The 14,292-nt window shown below is 34.1% G+C and overlaps 3 protein-coding genes and 1 non-coding gene across 5 annotated transcripts; 2 read left to right on the top strand and 2 right to left on the bottom strand.

Annotated features, from left to right (window-relative positions):
* The first annotated feature begins 208 nt into the window (after nucleotides 1–208).
* Nucleotides 209–804, top strand: LOC145620056 (histone H4). The gene has a single exon (XM_081674711.1). The coding sequence runs from the start codon at nucleotides 285–287 to the stop codon at nucleotides 594–596; it is 312 nt and encodes a 103-aa protein (XP_081530837.1). The 5' UTR covers nucleotides 209–284; the 3' UTR covers nucleotides 597–804.
* A 607-nt stretch (nucleotides 805–1,411) lies between these two features.
* LOC145624539 (UDP-glucuronic acid decarboxylase 5) lies at nucleotides 1,412–7,348 on the bottom strand. Of its 2 annotated transcripts, none has more exons than XM_081677590.1 (13): nucleotides 7,149–7,348; nucleotides 6,404–6,520; nucleotides 5,772–5,858; nucleotides 5,478–5,565; nucleotides 4,855–4,946; nucleotides 3,734–3,798; nucleotides 3,554–3,642; nucleotides 3,367–3,444; nucleotides 3,190–3,283; nucleotides 2,783–2,849; nucleotides 2,623–2,686; nucleotides 2,496–2,536; nucleotides 1,412–1,810 (listed from the first exon to the last, which is right to left on the bottom strand). In XM_081677590.1, exons 2-13 carry the CDS (start codon nucleotides 6,482–6,484, stop codon nucleotides 1,628–1,630), a joined length of 1,029 nt encoding a protein of 342 aa, XP_081533716.1. In that variant the 5' UTR covers nucleotides 6,485–6,520; nucleotides 7,149–7,348; the 3' UTR covers nucleotides 1,412–1,627. The 2 variants fall into 2 exon arrangements, with proteins under 2 accessions (XP_081533716.1, XP_081533717.1); XM_081677591.1 differs by lacking the exon at nucleotides 7,149–7,348 and adding an exon at nucleotides 6,698–6,787.
* A 1,460-nt stretch (nucleotides 7,349–8,808) lies between these two features.
* On the top strand, nucleotides 8,809–8,880 carry TRNAH-GUG (transfer RNA histidin (anticodon GUG)). The gene has a single exon. It is a non-coding gene; the product is annotated as a tRNA-His (tRNA).
* Nucleotides 8,881–9,201: 321 nt separating this feature from the next.
* Nucleotides 9,202–12,307, bottom strand: LOC145620065 (uncharacterized). Its single transcript, XM_081674719.1, has 3 exons — nucleotides 11,464–12,307; nucleotides 11,117–11,284; nucleotides 9,202–11,004 (listed from the first exon to the last, which is right to left on the bottom strand). The coding sequence occupies exons 1-3, from the start codon at nucleotides 12,016–12,018 to the stop codon at nucleotides 9,283–9,285; spliced, it is 2,445 nt and encodes an 814-aa protein (XP_081530845.1). The 5' UTR covers nucleotides 12,019–12,307; the 3' UTR covers nucleotides 9,202–9,282.
* Between the last annotated feature and the right edge of the window lie 1,985 nt (nucleotides 12,308–14,292).

Consider the following 14,292-nt stretch of genomic DNA (forward strand, 5'->3'; position numbering starts at 1 on the left):
ACAACTTCCACATCGCAATCCGCACAACTCCACCTCACACACTCCTGACCGTAGATTAAATCCAATCAACGACCCAAAACAACCCTCACCAACTCACACGGATAACCTCCTACAACCGTTCGATTTAAACCAATCCTCAACACCAAATCATCTCACCACCCAAAAACCCGGCAGTTATAAATACCCTTTTTAACCCACATCAACATCCACACATTTTCATTTTCACATTCTCTCTCTAAAACCACAATTTCCAGTTATTCAACTTTCTCTCTCTAGAACCAAAAATGTCAGGAAGAGGAAAGGGAGGCAAGGGTTTGGGAAAGGGAGGAGCAAAGCGTCACAGGAAAGTTCTTCGTGATAACATCCAAGGTATCACTAAGCCTGCTATTCGTCGTCTTGCTCGAAGAGGCGGTGTTAAGCGTATCAGCGGTCTGATCTATGAAGAGACACGTGGCGTCCTCAAGATCTTCTTGGAGAATGTGATTCGTGATGCTGTGACTTACACTGAGCATGCGAGGAGGAAGACGGTGACTGCCATGGATGTTGTGTATGCTCTCAAGAGGCAAGGAAGGACTCTTTATGGTTTCGGTGGTTAGGTTGAGTCTAATTTGGGGTTCTAGGGTTTGGGGGTGATGAATTGGGGGAAATGTGGTTGATAAGAAGTAGTTTCTGGGTTTGGTGAAATTAGGGTTTAGAATTTGTAGATCATTTGTGTTTTGATGGCTATTATTAGGTATGTAGTGGTGGTGTTATGCTTGTAATTGTTGGTTATGATTTAATGAAATGAATATCTCGTTCAATCTATTATTTGTATTCAGCCATTAAATTTGTTGTTTTTCATTCTTAATTTCGCACTAATTTTTTACGTTTTTTGAATTTTTCTGCGAACTTTAATAATTATTGGTGTTGCGATGACCTAATGGCTACTGTATATGGACACTGTTATCGATCAATTGGACGTCAATTTTTAGGGCAGATTGATTGTTAGAGTTTAACATCTATTCTTGAAATTTTAATTTGAGCTATATTTACACAGTTCTTGATTTTTATGTGATGATTTGGGATAAATAATGTGAATTAGGGTTTATCATTTGTGATTGTTTGATTTGCTTATCACAAATATACAATAAAATTGAGTGTCTCAAATTAGGTGCATATGTGTCGAAAGAATACGTTAGTGCAGATTGCTGAATTTCTTATGTTGATTGTTGGATAAGGTTCTGGGTTTTAAGTTGACAGATAAAAGCAGATTAATGCCATGACATTATAGGTTCATAATTTTTTTTTACGGATTGTGATAACAAGTTATTGGAGCTACTGAAAATCGTTAGCAAAATTGTAAATCTCAATTACCAGAAAGTTGAAACGGACGACAACAATGAACGAAAGTTATCAATAATGTCAATGAAAATTTGGTATGAAAAACTTCATATATTGATATCGAAAATGAAAAAATAGGGGAACAGTCCCCTTAAATTATTTTTGACACAAAGGATAAAGCAAAATGGTAAGAACAAAGCAATCCTCTACTTTTGAAAAACACTCACAAAAACGCTCACTTCGCGAACTTTTCTTTTACAGATTCCGCCCCTTTTCACCCCTCTTATAAGACTCAAAGTTGCCTTATTCATTTCTTGGGAACTCCGAGCCTCAGGCGGAAGTCTTCTTCCATAAGCGGGAGTCCTTCCCTTAATTTCACCTTTGGCTCCCAACCAAGCAATTCCTTGGCTGATGTGATATCTGGCTTCCTCTGTCTTGGGTCATCAGGGGTGTTCTCCACTGAGATTATCTTCACATCTGGATTGATCAGCTGCAAAATATAGCCAGAACACGACATAAATATTCCATCCATCGACAAAAAACGAAGCTGAGCAGGCAAAGGACCACATGCATATTCAGAAACTCAATTGTATACTCAACACACAAGATGAACACTGAAGGACATCAACATTCTTTCAAAACTTGTACAATCAACACACCATATAAAGCTCGAACAATATTGCCAGCCAGACATAAAACCCCTTCTTTAGAAACACTCATAAGCTAGAGAGTATGGAGTTAAAGTGAAATACACTAACAGTACTGGAGGTCCATTATCTAATACACTAACAGCACGCAAATACAAACAGGTTGCAATTTTCTTATTTTCCCACGCTCATAAGCTAGAGAGTATGGAGTATAAAGTGAAATACAATATTTGCATTGAATGCTTCAACAAGTGAGTGACAAGCTTAATCAATTTAGGTTGATCTGTAAGCAGAAATGTTAAGAATAATCAATCAATGAAATTGCAATTATGGGCCCAGCCACCGCAAATGACACTCATCTAGATTAAGGTTGATGTATACGGAGTAACATAATTGTTCTTTTGCAAGATTTAACGCTTATATGAGAAATTGTTCTTTGGCAAGATTGAATGCTTATATGAGGATTCACTTGAAGTGCAATACACTCAAGGGCGTAGGTAAGAGCAACAACATAATTTTTCAACGTACCTCTTTCACAGTCTCAGCAAGTTCAAGCATGGTGAATTCACCTAAATACCAGCAAAGGAGTTAGCAATGAATTTTTTTTTTTAGAGAGCCAAACAAAAACAAAGAAAATATAGTAGAGCATCATTACCAGGGTTGCCAATGTTGATTGGCCCAGTGTGCTCTCCTTCCATCAGTCTGATCAGACCATCAACCTGTAGTACAATTGATTGTGTTCAAGAAACAATTACTTGTTGCTCTACAAAAATATAAATACATATAATACTCAAACACAAAAAACAATCACGCACCATGTCAGACACGAAACAGAAACTACGAGTCTGAGTTCCAGGAGCCTGAACTGTCAGTGGCTCATCCCTGCACAAGGAAATATAACGGTACTAAAGCATAAAAAAACTGGCCAATTTGATCTCATAAGTGACATCCAATAGATGATGCAGTAACATGAAAAGAGAATCACACACAACTAGCAATTCAACATCTAATTAAAACATTATTATTTTCCTTCTCCCCTCAAGTTTCAACTCAGATATATCCTAAATACTTAGATGACCAATCAGATTTCTAAACACGGGCTTAAAGTTAAATTCAGGCCCTTTTCAGAATCTACGAGACTTCAACATAAGAATTACATCAAAAGTTGTCGAACTTCTAGAAAGGTGTAAGACTGTCAACCAATAACAGGATATTAGCTTACCTAAGTGCTTGAGCAATGAAGTTGCTGACAACACGGCCATCGTCGATGTTCATCCGAGGCCCATAAGTATTGAAAATTCGGGCTACACGAATTTCTGTTTCACAATGCAATGGAAAAAACAGCTCAAAATCTAGATCTTTCTAAGTAGAGTTAACTCAAGAAAGGAAACAAGCATACCAATCCCGTGTTGCCTGTGATAATCAAACATCAAGGTTTCAGCTACACGTTTTCCCTCGTCATAACAGCTCCTAACTCCTGTTGGACAAAATAATAAACAAATTTAGTTCTCAAACAGATTATATTGTTAAAATGTCCTGCACCCAAAGAATATTTCAGCAAATATTTAAACACTGTAAGTGCATACCAATTGGGTTAACATTTCCCCAATAAGTTTCAGGTTGAGGATGGACAAGGGGATCACCATATACCTCTGATGTTGAAGTAAGCAAAATCCTGCAGAGAGTACAGAAGCAAAAGAGAGATGGTAAAATTTATTGCATGTTACATATACCCACAATGATGTAGAAAAATAAACCCCACAAACCTGGCTCCAACACGCTTGGCAAGTCCTAGCATGTTCAAAGTACCCATCACATTTGTCTTGATTGTCTGTCAGATATAAAATGTTCAGATTTAATAACTGTATAATGCCAAATGAAAGGGAGAAAAAACCTCACTAATTCACACAATAAAATCTTATTGTGGCCATCAAAGCATTAGTTTTTTTTAAACATCAGCAATTTTAAGCTGTTTAGTATCGAGCGTCACAAGCAATCTTCAGAATTCACATAACATAGTTAGAATGTACTGTATCATACTCCACAAGTCTTACTAAGCTACCCTTTGCTTACATGTGATCATAAATTGTCAATTAACTGCCCTAATACAGGAACTTTAATACGTGTGAGACCGTGAGCTAGAGTAACCGTCTTGCTGTAAGCATTCTGGCTCGTAAAACTCACTGAGCTTATTGACAATTGAGTACTGAAAGAAAAAGCTATAATTCTTTATGAAATGGTTTAATAGGTCATATCATGTGTAGCTGCCAGTCTGCCACCTACCAATATCCATGAGCAGCACAGTGCAACGAGAAAAAGTCTTGGTTCAGAGGGGACTGAAATTGGGCTTGGCAGGAAATTGAAAATATTTAGAGTTTAGACCATCTTCAAAATATAGTACAATAAGCTGTTATGTCCCAAGTGAGCACAGAACACCACACAAGCCTCAGAGTTCAGAGAAGGCTGCGTTTTGAGGTTTGAGGGAAACTAATGATATTGTGACTTAAGAATGTTAAAATTGTAACAAGTCCATCCTACACTAACACGTCATAAGTATGGGTGGAAAAAAATTTGTAACAAGTCTGCCCTAAAATACCATTTCATTAGTGTGGGTGATAAAATGAATTCAACAAGGCGGAGGCATTTCTGACTATTCTGAGGATAGATCAGACACATTCAGATGCCGATGCATTTCTGACGATAAATCAGCACACATGCATTTTATAGACAGCACAGTGAACTTCCAGAATATTAAGTCCAAATTGGACACAAAAATCAACATGATTAAAACATATGCTTCTCAAATAGTGGAAGCAGAAGTTCAAGCTAATTGCACATTTAAGAGGTCCAACTACAAATCAGAAAATTAGATTAAACCTGTACTTACTTTAACAGGGTTGTGCTTGTAAAATATCGGCGATGCAGGGCATGCAAGGTGATATATCTGATCAACCTCAATTAGTAATGGCTCTGTAACATCTGCAGGCCAAAAAAAAAAAAAAAACAATTATGAAACTTAAAAAAACATAACTAGCGAAAATATTACAACACTTCAAGTTCCAACTGAACATGCGCAAGATGCAGTACAATAATGAACTCTCCGAGTGAAGTGAAGATGTAAAAATGTCGATATATACGCTATTTTCATTCGGCTTGCTGACTTATTATTAAAATAAAAGTAACATAAGAAGATTATTTTAAATGCTAAATAATTTCCGGAGGCATATTAAACACCGCAGAAAGAGAAACATCAGACACAGAAGGCAGCCAACACGATTAGAGGGCTGCACTATGTTTATGAAAATGAAAGAGTAAAGGAGCAACTTTGCTAAATTTCCACAATGTCAACCAGCTGAAAAAAAAAAAGCCCTACTGCTCTATCTTAAAACAATCAAACACAGAATTACTCTCCGAATTATCCATACAACATAAGGTTCTTAGATTTAAGGCAAATTAAAGTTAATTATACAACATAAGTGACGATCAAAAATAGATAAACAGGATTAGTACCATGACGGATCAGCTCAAACCTCGGGTGTCCAATCCATTTCCTAAGGTTGTCCTTTGAACCAGTAAAGTAGTTATCAACAACAATCACCTGTTAAAATATCAAAAATCAAATTATATTAAACGTGTGAGACAAGATGAGCACTTTCCTGTCTGCCCACCTCCAATTCCCTCAAAGGAACAAGAACAAGAGCAAGGAAAAGAGGAAACATGCATTGCGCACTAAGATTGCCGTATCTTTTCTCTTCATTGATCATTAGTTGATAGAAAAGAAGCAAGTTGGGAAAACATGCTCACCTCATTCTTTTCATTTTCCATCAATCTATCCACCAGATGGGAGCCAATAAATCCTGCTCCTCCAGTGATCAAAATTCTCATGTTTGACTGCCATCACAAGACAAAAAAGGTAAAGCATTTAGTAAAAATGCGAAGAAAAAAAATAAGCCAATACCCTCTCTTCTACCACAGCTCAACAACCATCACAGTCCCTCATTCATGATCAAATTGAAACTCTACAAAGTATGGTACATTGCTTCATCATCAGCATTGCACAACAAAAATCAAGCTCATCAGTCATCATCATACTATACAATGACGAAGCGAGAGCACTACCGACTTACAATCACAACAATAATTGATTGATCATCAATCAGTAAAAACAAAAACATAACAAACCATTCACATTACCCCTCTCCTAATGGATACAATCAACATAGCACATCAAAGTACAGCCAATATTTTCCCTAGTGGACAACATTGTTGCAATACTACCCACATCCTGTTTAACAAATTGGAGATCAACCCACTACAAGATCCACTCTTTTTTCATCCAAATCAAAGATACCAATCATAACATTTAACTCAAATTGCAAATATCAACCAAGTATTAAAAATAAATAAAAAATCTCTATAAAATCAATAAAAATTACCTGAAAAAATTTAGAATTTCTCAATGGAGAAGGGGGTGGAGGTGGCTTGGTTCCTGATTGCTTCTCTCCGTTGGATGCCATTTCTCAGATCTCCCACTCAATCAATTTAATGAAGACCTACAACACAAAAGAACAGAAAATTTATGATGACAATTAATTTAATGGGGTCCAGAAAAAACCACCTAAGCAAAATTTATACATTTATAAATAAAAAAATAGAAATTATAAAAGGGGGAAATCGGGAATTTCTAATAAAAATAAAAAAACATTAAAGAGGGGGAGCAAGAAAAGTACTTTGGACTGAAAGCAAGAACGAAACCCTAACTTGTAATTTGCGATTGATGAAAAAAAGAAGATCAAAGAATGGAGTATATATAGTGTGATAAACAAAAATAAATAGTATGATCCACAATTCAGAAACTTCCCTTACCAAACGTCGCCAAACTCACATGCCAGAGGAGAGAGAAAGCGCGATTTTTACGCAATTTGATTAATTTAAATTAAAATCCCAAAATTGAACAAGCAAAAAAGATTTAAAATTGAGGGCTTTTTTCATAGTTAGCTTCAAATTCAAGAAAATGTCGGGAACACCAATCAAAATCATGATTATGATTGTTATGCTAACAATTAGAAGACATTGAAATTACGCCTAACTTAGAGTGACAACTACTTGTTCATCATAATAATAATTATAATTATTAAATAAAGATCCATTTTTTAAGATTAAAATTCAGAGGTTTCTTACCAGATTTTGGCAGTGTGAAATTCAGGAAAAAGGGGAGAAATTATTGAGAGAAAAGATGAGAAATTGACATAAATTATAAGGAATTGTGATGGAAGATATGAAAACGTGAGGAAATATGCTTAAGGAATCCTAAAACAATGCGATACCAAAACTGTTGAGTCTTGACTCTTGACTGATCCGTTTTGATGTGAGTCTGGCTTCTTTCAGATTCCTATTGGAAAATTAGGAAAAACAGATTTACTGTATTTATTTTTAAAAAATATTTCTGGGATTAAAAAAAAGTGAGTTTATCCTATCTTAGAAAATTGCCAAATATTTTGGCAAAAAGATTCGAAATAGATAAATCTATTTACAAAATCGTATTTTCTTCAACTAATTTATACTTATCTAATTAATTATGGAGTACCGACTCTAATTTTAACGGATTTTAGTATTATATAGAGTAGTTTCGTAAAAAAAAGTATTATACATAAACTAGTTAATTATTACACTCTTTGTTTTTAAATACTGACTTCATTTCTATATTTCGCACTATTCAATTGTCGACTAATGTTTGTGATTTATATATAAGAAAAAATATATATTATATAAGAAAAAATATATATTTTGTGGGTATTTATTGGAATCATCTCAATGAATAGATTTTTAATTTTTAATTGTTATAATTTATACTTATTAATAATTAAAGATGTAATTGATCAAAGATTAACATTGACATACGTACCCAAGAAAAATGGAGCAAATATTTAAAAAACTGTGTAGATATCTTTTATGTTTCATTGAAATTGTTAGTCCATATCTCATCTCATTTGAATTTATCTAAACTTATCAAAAGATAAAAAGTCATGAATCTTATGATAATAACAAAGCTTAATTTATCCCTATTATGTAGTCAAATTCTGTTCTATGTTTGTATGATCGATCTTTTTCATGTGGTAAAACTATCAAAGTAGGATAGGAAAAGCATGAGGTCCTCGTGCATGATTTATTAGGCCGTCTTTGTCTAGCATGCTCATAAAAGTTGTTAGAGTAGATGTGAATTCTTCCCATACAACCTAATTAAGCTGATAACTAAAGCATTATTGGAAAATTACTTGTTAAGCACTTATGTTAGTTTGGTGACTGTACTTTTCATTTCTTATAGATCTATTTTCAAAGTATCCAACACATACTACATTAAGCTGTATATTTGTAGCTTTTTCTTGTAAAAAATTATTATTTAACCTCCTAAAATCAAAGTTTCCTATGACATGAAATACCTTTTATGTTTTACCGTACCACAATCATGAGTTGTGTTATTTAAATTATACATTATCCCTCTATTGTTTGTCAAGTATTGTTTACTTAGATCACGATTATAACTTTGATTGTTAAAATTTAATTTATCTTTCCTTCTTAAATCTTTGAGTTTAGTACGTATAATTTTTTTTCTTCGTATGTCCATGCATTATATATATCTGGAAAAAAAAAATACTCATACTATCATCAAATTTGTCATGTTGCCTTTTCAAATTTGAAAATTAGAAACAAAGTTTCATGTTGCACATAGATTGATGATTATATTTAAATGGAAAAGGGAAATATTATATTGGAGTGGACAATAATAATAACCAAAAAGTTGAAAGATAAGTAAGATAACAATTACAAGACTAACACTAAAGTGGCTGTAGTTTAGTGGTTAGAATTCCACGTTGTGGCCGTGGAGACCTGGGCTCGAATCCCAGCAGCCACATTTTTTTTTTTTTTGGAATTATAAATTTATCTTTCCTCCTTAAACCTTTAAGTTAGTCCATATATTTTTTCCTTAATCCCTCAAAAAAAAAAAAAAAATTACAAAATAATAAGACACAATAATCAAAACTGTATGACCATTGAAAAAAAAAAAAATCAAAACTGTATGTTATTATTTGAGCTAGCAAAACATTGTCAAGATTTTACACCAAAATATATGGTGTTATGATCCAACAATGCAATGGTTTTCTAGCTACCACTTTCTATGAAATTAAAGGAAATTGATAGAGAATATACTCTATTGTTAGAAGATACAGTTTAATGTACTTTACGTACATTTATAACAAAACTTCATTATTTTGCAAAGACAAGATAAAGTTTTTTTAAATTTAGTAAATTCATATCAATCGTATAATGCATGAATTTTACATGACATCTCATGTAGATTTATTTGACTAGTAGGATTTTCCCACTGAACAAGTTCCTTAATTCCTTTCTCAACCTCTTTTGTTTCCCTCATCAAACAGCTTAAGCAAAATCCAAGTGCACTTAAACTCATGATAGTTTGACTCTTGATCTCTTCATCTCCCTCAGGGAACTCGATTTCCTCGAATACTTCCTTGGAATGATCAAGGTACGAGCTTATGAATTTCTCCATATCTTTCTCACCCAAGTTCATTAATGGAAAGTTGGCCGATTTTCCCACCTCAAGATCACATGTTTTACCACTTTTGGCAAGGTCATTTTCAAGAACTATCAATGACTTGATAGAAGCAACTTCTTGGAAGGATTTCATCGAAGTAGCTACCATTTTTACTACATGCCTTAGATCATCGTTCATCCTCTCCAATTCAATGCTTTGGATATGCTCTTCTAGGAACCCAATAGCATGAGCTGTGAATATCAAGAGATCACCCATTTTCGCGAAAGGACCCATCAATTTCCTATAACAAGAAGTATGGAATGGCAAATACCAAAAATTGGGCTCTGCCTCAGCCTCACCAACATATTTATCTAGCTCATTAACTTGAGCTTTGATGCTTTTCGCCTTCTCAAGTAACTCGACCTTGGAAGAAGTAACGAGATCAATAGAAGAGATCGAATCCTCGAGTGTCCCTAGAGTCTTGGTAAGTTGAACTTTGGCTAGGGTGGCTCCTCTAGTAGGGTGTAACAACAAATCAATAACAATAGAACAGGACAAACCAATAAAGGTTTCCACTATTCTAGCTATAGCAAAATCAGATGGTGGGCCGAAATTTCTTCGGCCCAAAATCAGAATTGCACCTATAACTGCAGAAACAGCACCTGCTTGCCCATACATTTTGCTCTGTTGAAGAAAGCTGGTGAAAATAAACCAAGGAAGAAGTGATATGAACCTAATTTGTACAAATCTTTCGAAAATAAAACAACCTAATACTCCATATACATTGCCAATGACTGTCCCTTGGAACTTAACATTGGCAACTTTAAATGTGGCTTCTCTAGCTGCTGCAAAACTCACAGCTACAGGAAGCCCAGACCAATATCCATTGGGCTTACTGTAATAAAGCCCAAATAACACGGCAAAGCCCAACGATAGTGAGCAATTTATTGCTATGGTAAGCCTTTCTTTAGCAGTGGGCCAGTTGTTGGCCCAAATACTTTTCAAAGAAAACCCATTTTGGTTTTCATTGTTTTTGTTTAGGTGTTGTTGTTGGTTCTTTTTTTGAGGGGTGTTTTGGTCAGTTTTTTGTTGGTTTGGAGGAATGGTCATGGCCCTTGACTGAGAGTGTAAGAGTTTCATACAGAAGAAGAAGAAATAAGAGGGTAAGTCTTTCTCGTTTGATGGCGGTGTTTCGAGTTTTTGAAGGAAGCCCATGACTTGTCCTTCAGTGGATTCTGGGACAGTTATTGTTTCACTAGGTGTATGGCTCTTAAGTTGGTGTAAATTTTGGCTTATTTCACCTTCTATTAAGTCCATACCGTCTTTCAATTGTTCATCAACAATCGAAATAGGTACTTTTGTGTTACTTAGCGCGATATCCATCCCTCTTAGTGGCGTCTCTAGTTCCTGGAACCGGTCCCCTGGGTTCGTACAATAAGGTCTGATAAATTTCAAGGGAAATCTCTCCCACTGCATGCTTTCCTGCTCAAACAAAAATATAATGAAAAAAATAAAAAAAATATTAGTGTTGTTGATCATTTTATAACTTTTTTTACTCATTTGATAATTTCATAGTATGAAAAGGTTATGTTACCTGTTTGGATTTAATGCACTGGATAAATTTCTTGGCTTTACCAGCTAAACACCTTGTTTGAGAGATTAATGCTTGAGAAGTTACATCATCTTGAGCACAAAATGCCTTGACAAACAGCTTTAGCCTATCTGTCGCGTTCTCTACAAATAATTTGCTATTTTTGGTCACCTGTATTACATACATAAACACTTTTCTTAATATATTTACCATATATGCACAATAATATTACTAGGAAAAAAGGATTAATAAATTGCTACTACTATTGTTAGTATAATTAATTAGCAACAAGTATCACGAATTTCATCTGTAAAATAAGTAAGACTTAATCATGAATGAGTAAAATTTACCTGGGAGGTAGCAAGGTGAGGGTAAGGAAGCAATAGAGCTAAGAAACAAGCGACAGCACCAACGGCGGTGCTAGCAGCAACATGGACAGGATGCATGACAGCATCAAATTGATGAGCATTGATGTAACCAACAACATAGATGATGATAAGTTGGCCCAAAGCAATCCTCTTGGCTACGACATGGGTTGATTGAGGCAACGCGATAAAGAAAGCAGCAATAGCAACGACCAAAGAGGTAGATGCCTCGGTAAGGCTAGAAGGTCCTCCTATGAGCCAGAGGCACAAAATAGCAGGGCAAACAGTTTGAAGAGTAGCATAAAATGCAAGCCAAAGACCTCGGATTGTGTCTCCTAGGGTAGCATTGGTTATAATAAGAATCATCGCGACATATGAAAATGCAGGGAATGTTACTTCCCTCTTGAAAGAGGCAGGGCCATAGAGGGTTAAGCACCCTACTATAATGCAAGCCAAGGCTGTTCTTGAGGCCGCGACTAGGCCTGATTTCCAAAACTCGCATGCTCTCTTAGATTGCACGGTGCTAAACATAGCTAGCATCAATCGATGTTAATTAATCTTGCTCTTGATTAAATTAGCTAGATCACAAAGTATAAACGATTTTGTTATTGGTTGAAGATTATTCAAATAAAGTGATCTAGCTAGAGAAACAAATTAAATGAAGAGAGGAGGCTTTGGCCTTGGAATGAACTTAGCTTGAGAGGAATGAATTACAGAGGGGGTATTTGTAGGAATATATAACATGTTAGTTGTTTTAGTGGTAAACAATCTATAGTGACATTTCTTTTGTGGGACCCACCTTGTTGCAACAGACCAGTTACAACTTTTTTTTATTATTTTTTTTTATATGTAGAAAAGAAAAGAAAAGAAAATCCATTATAAATAAAGAATTAAAAATATAATTAGTATTGCTTTTTTTTGGAAAATGCTGTATTGTGTTTCCATTTGCTAACTGAAGGTTCTGTTTAATTTAGCATCAACTTGGATAGATAAGTCGAATCACGTATAAAATACTTGTACTACTATTTTTCTTTAATTTTATTTTTATCCAATCCTTTGAAATTGACGGTAGAATTGGATCCTCTACTCTCCAATAATATTAATGCATCATCTTAAAAGTTGATATATTTACATGAATAATTCACCATGTTGTATCAATGGAATTTTCTGGTACCATTTATGCTAGTCCTATTATGTGATTATGTGCTTCAAATCAAAGAAGTTGTCTACTTATTCGACATTTGATTTTTAAAAGTGCCTTAGAATCTAGCTTTTGGAACATCTTTTACTCAAACTTTTGCACGATATATATAGACAATACAGTAGTTGGACTAAATATACTACCTTAGGAAATACGAGTGCAACCGGTTAATTCTACATGAACATATATTATTAGATGATCTTGAATCAAATTTAATTAAAAATCATCCAAAAATTACGTAGTATATCACTTTCTATATATACTTAGTAAGACATGCATAAGGACTCCATCCAAACTTTCTCATGTGATTCTTACTTGAATAATGTATTTTATTTTAGGTCTTTCTTGGTTCCTAAATAAGAAGGTATGAACCCCAATTACTTAAGGCATATTTCATTTGAAATTAAGTAATTTAATTTGTAGTTTTTATAGGTAGTACGTTTCTAGAAAATTCGTACTATAATTAATTGACATCTCTTTGATAATGAGTTTTAATTAATTTGCATATTTTACCTAGAAGTATCAATTTATGAGTTGTCAAAAAACTAAAGAAATTACGTTAATGATTAATAAATGATTATCTTAATTAGCTCTATCATTGTAGAAGCATTCGACAAATCAAAAAACTACAGTTGCTTTGTCAGATTATGATCGATCACTATTCACAATATACAAACAAAGTCTTAGTCGTAATGTCAAAAAACTAGTCATATTTTGCGCTGCAAAATCTAGTGAATGAGGAAGAGAAGTTTGAATATACATAACCAAATAAAACTTATTGTAGCTTGACATGACATGACATGAATCAGAGTGAACTTATTGTAAGTCAAGTTAGCTAGAATGGACTTATTTTTTTTTGACGGAAAAAAAAATGGCCTATTATTAATGTAATTGAAAAGACTTACAAAAACTAAACTCTTAATTTTAATTACGTACGGACTACGGAGTACAACTAGTTCACAAATAATTAGTCATCGTGTCATTTTTTCTAAACCTAGTCGATCATATGATATTAATATTGCTAGCAGTCACCTATCCCAATCTATGTCACAAAATTTTCAATAACAATTGCGACATGCATGGAAAAATAGCCTATTTTCCATCAATTATAGAATATTCTAGAATGATGGTAATATATAATAAATCATCATAAAGAACTATCCGTGAAAACAGGTGAAATAAGCAAAGTAAAGAAAAAAGACTAAACAAAGAAAATCGAGAAAGAATACAATGACAAATCGAGAATAATAGAGTATATACGAGTAACACAAAATAATTGTCTCATTCATTTCATTTTATGTCGACCATCCTATTTTAGTCTGTTTCTTTGACATTTCCTCCATCTTGTGTGTACTTTGCAATGTCTACATGCATGCTACTCGTAATTACTCCGTATCAATACAAGTTTTCGGTATGAATTTGGTCAGCAGTACAATTTTATTCACTAGGAAGTATAGAGTAATAATTTACGTACTAAATTCTCCACAAATATACAAGTTTTTGAGTACAGTACGTATAAAACCTATTCAATTAGAAAAATATTTTTTTTACCGAACACATACATACATTATTCCACATGTGAATTTTTTTCCCCCGAACTTATAATTGATCTT

Source organism: Chenopodium album, chromosome 3 (genome assembly GCF_948465745.1).
Source record: "Chenopodium album chromosome 3, dcCheAlbu1.1, whole genome shotgun sequence".
In the NCBI taxonomy this organism is placed as follows: Eukaryota; Viridiplantae; Streptophyta; class Magnoliopsida; order Caryophyllales; family Amaranthaceae; genus Chenopodium; species Chenopodium album.

Coding starts and splice junctions, on each gene's coding strand:
- LOC145620056 (XM_081674711.1), top strand. CDS start 285: ATGTCAGGAAGAGGAAAGGGAGGCAAGGGTTTGGGAAAGGGAGGAGCA.
- LOC145624539 (XM_081677590.1), bottom strand. CDS start 6,484: ATGGCATCCAACGGAGAGAAGCAATCAGGAACCAAGCCACCTCCACCC. Junction 3,643..3,733: donor GCCAAGCGTGTTGGAGCCAG/GTTTGTGGGGTT, acceptor TACTCTCTGCAG/GATTTTGCTTACTTCAACAT. Junction 2,537..2,622: donor AATCAACATTGGCAACCCTG/GTAATGATGCTC, acceptor GCTGGTATTTAG/GTGAATTCACCATGCTTGAA.
- LOC145620065 (XM_081674719.1), bottom strand. CDS start 12,018: ATGCTAGCTATGTTTAGCACCGTGCAATCTAAGAGAGCATGCGAGTTT. Junction 11,285..11,463: donor CTCACCTTGCTACCTCCCAG/GTAAATTTTACT, acceptor TATGTAATACAG/GTGACCAAAAATAGCAAATT. Junction 11,005..11,116: donor AGTGCATTAAATCCAAACAG/GTAACATAACCT, acceptor TTGTTTGAGCAG/GAAAGCATGCAGTGGGAGAG.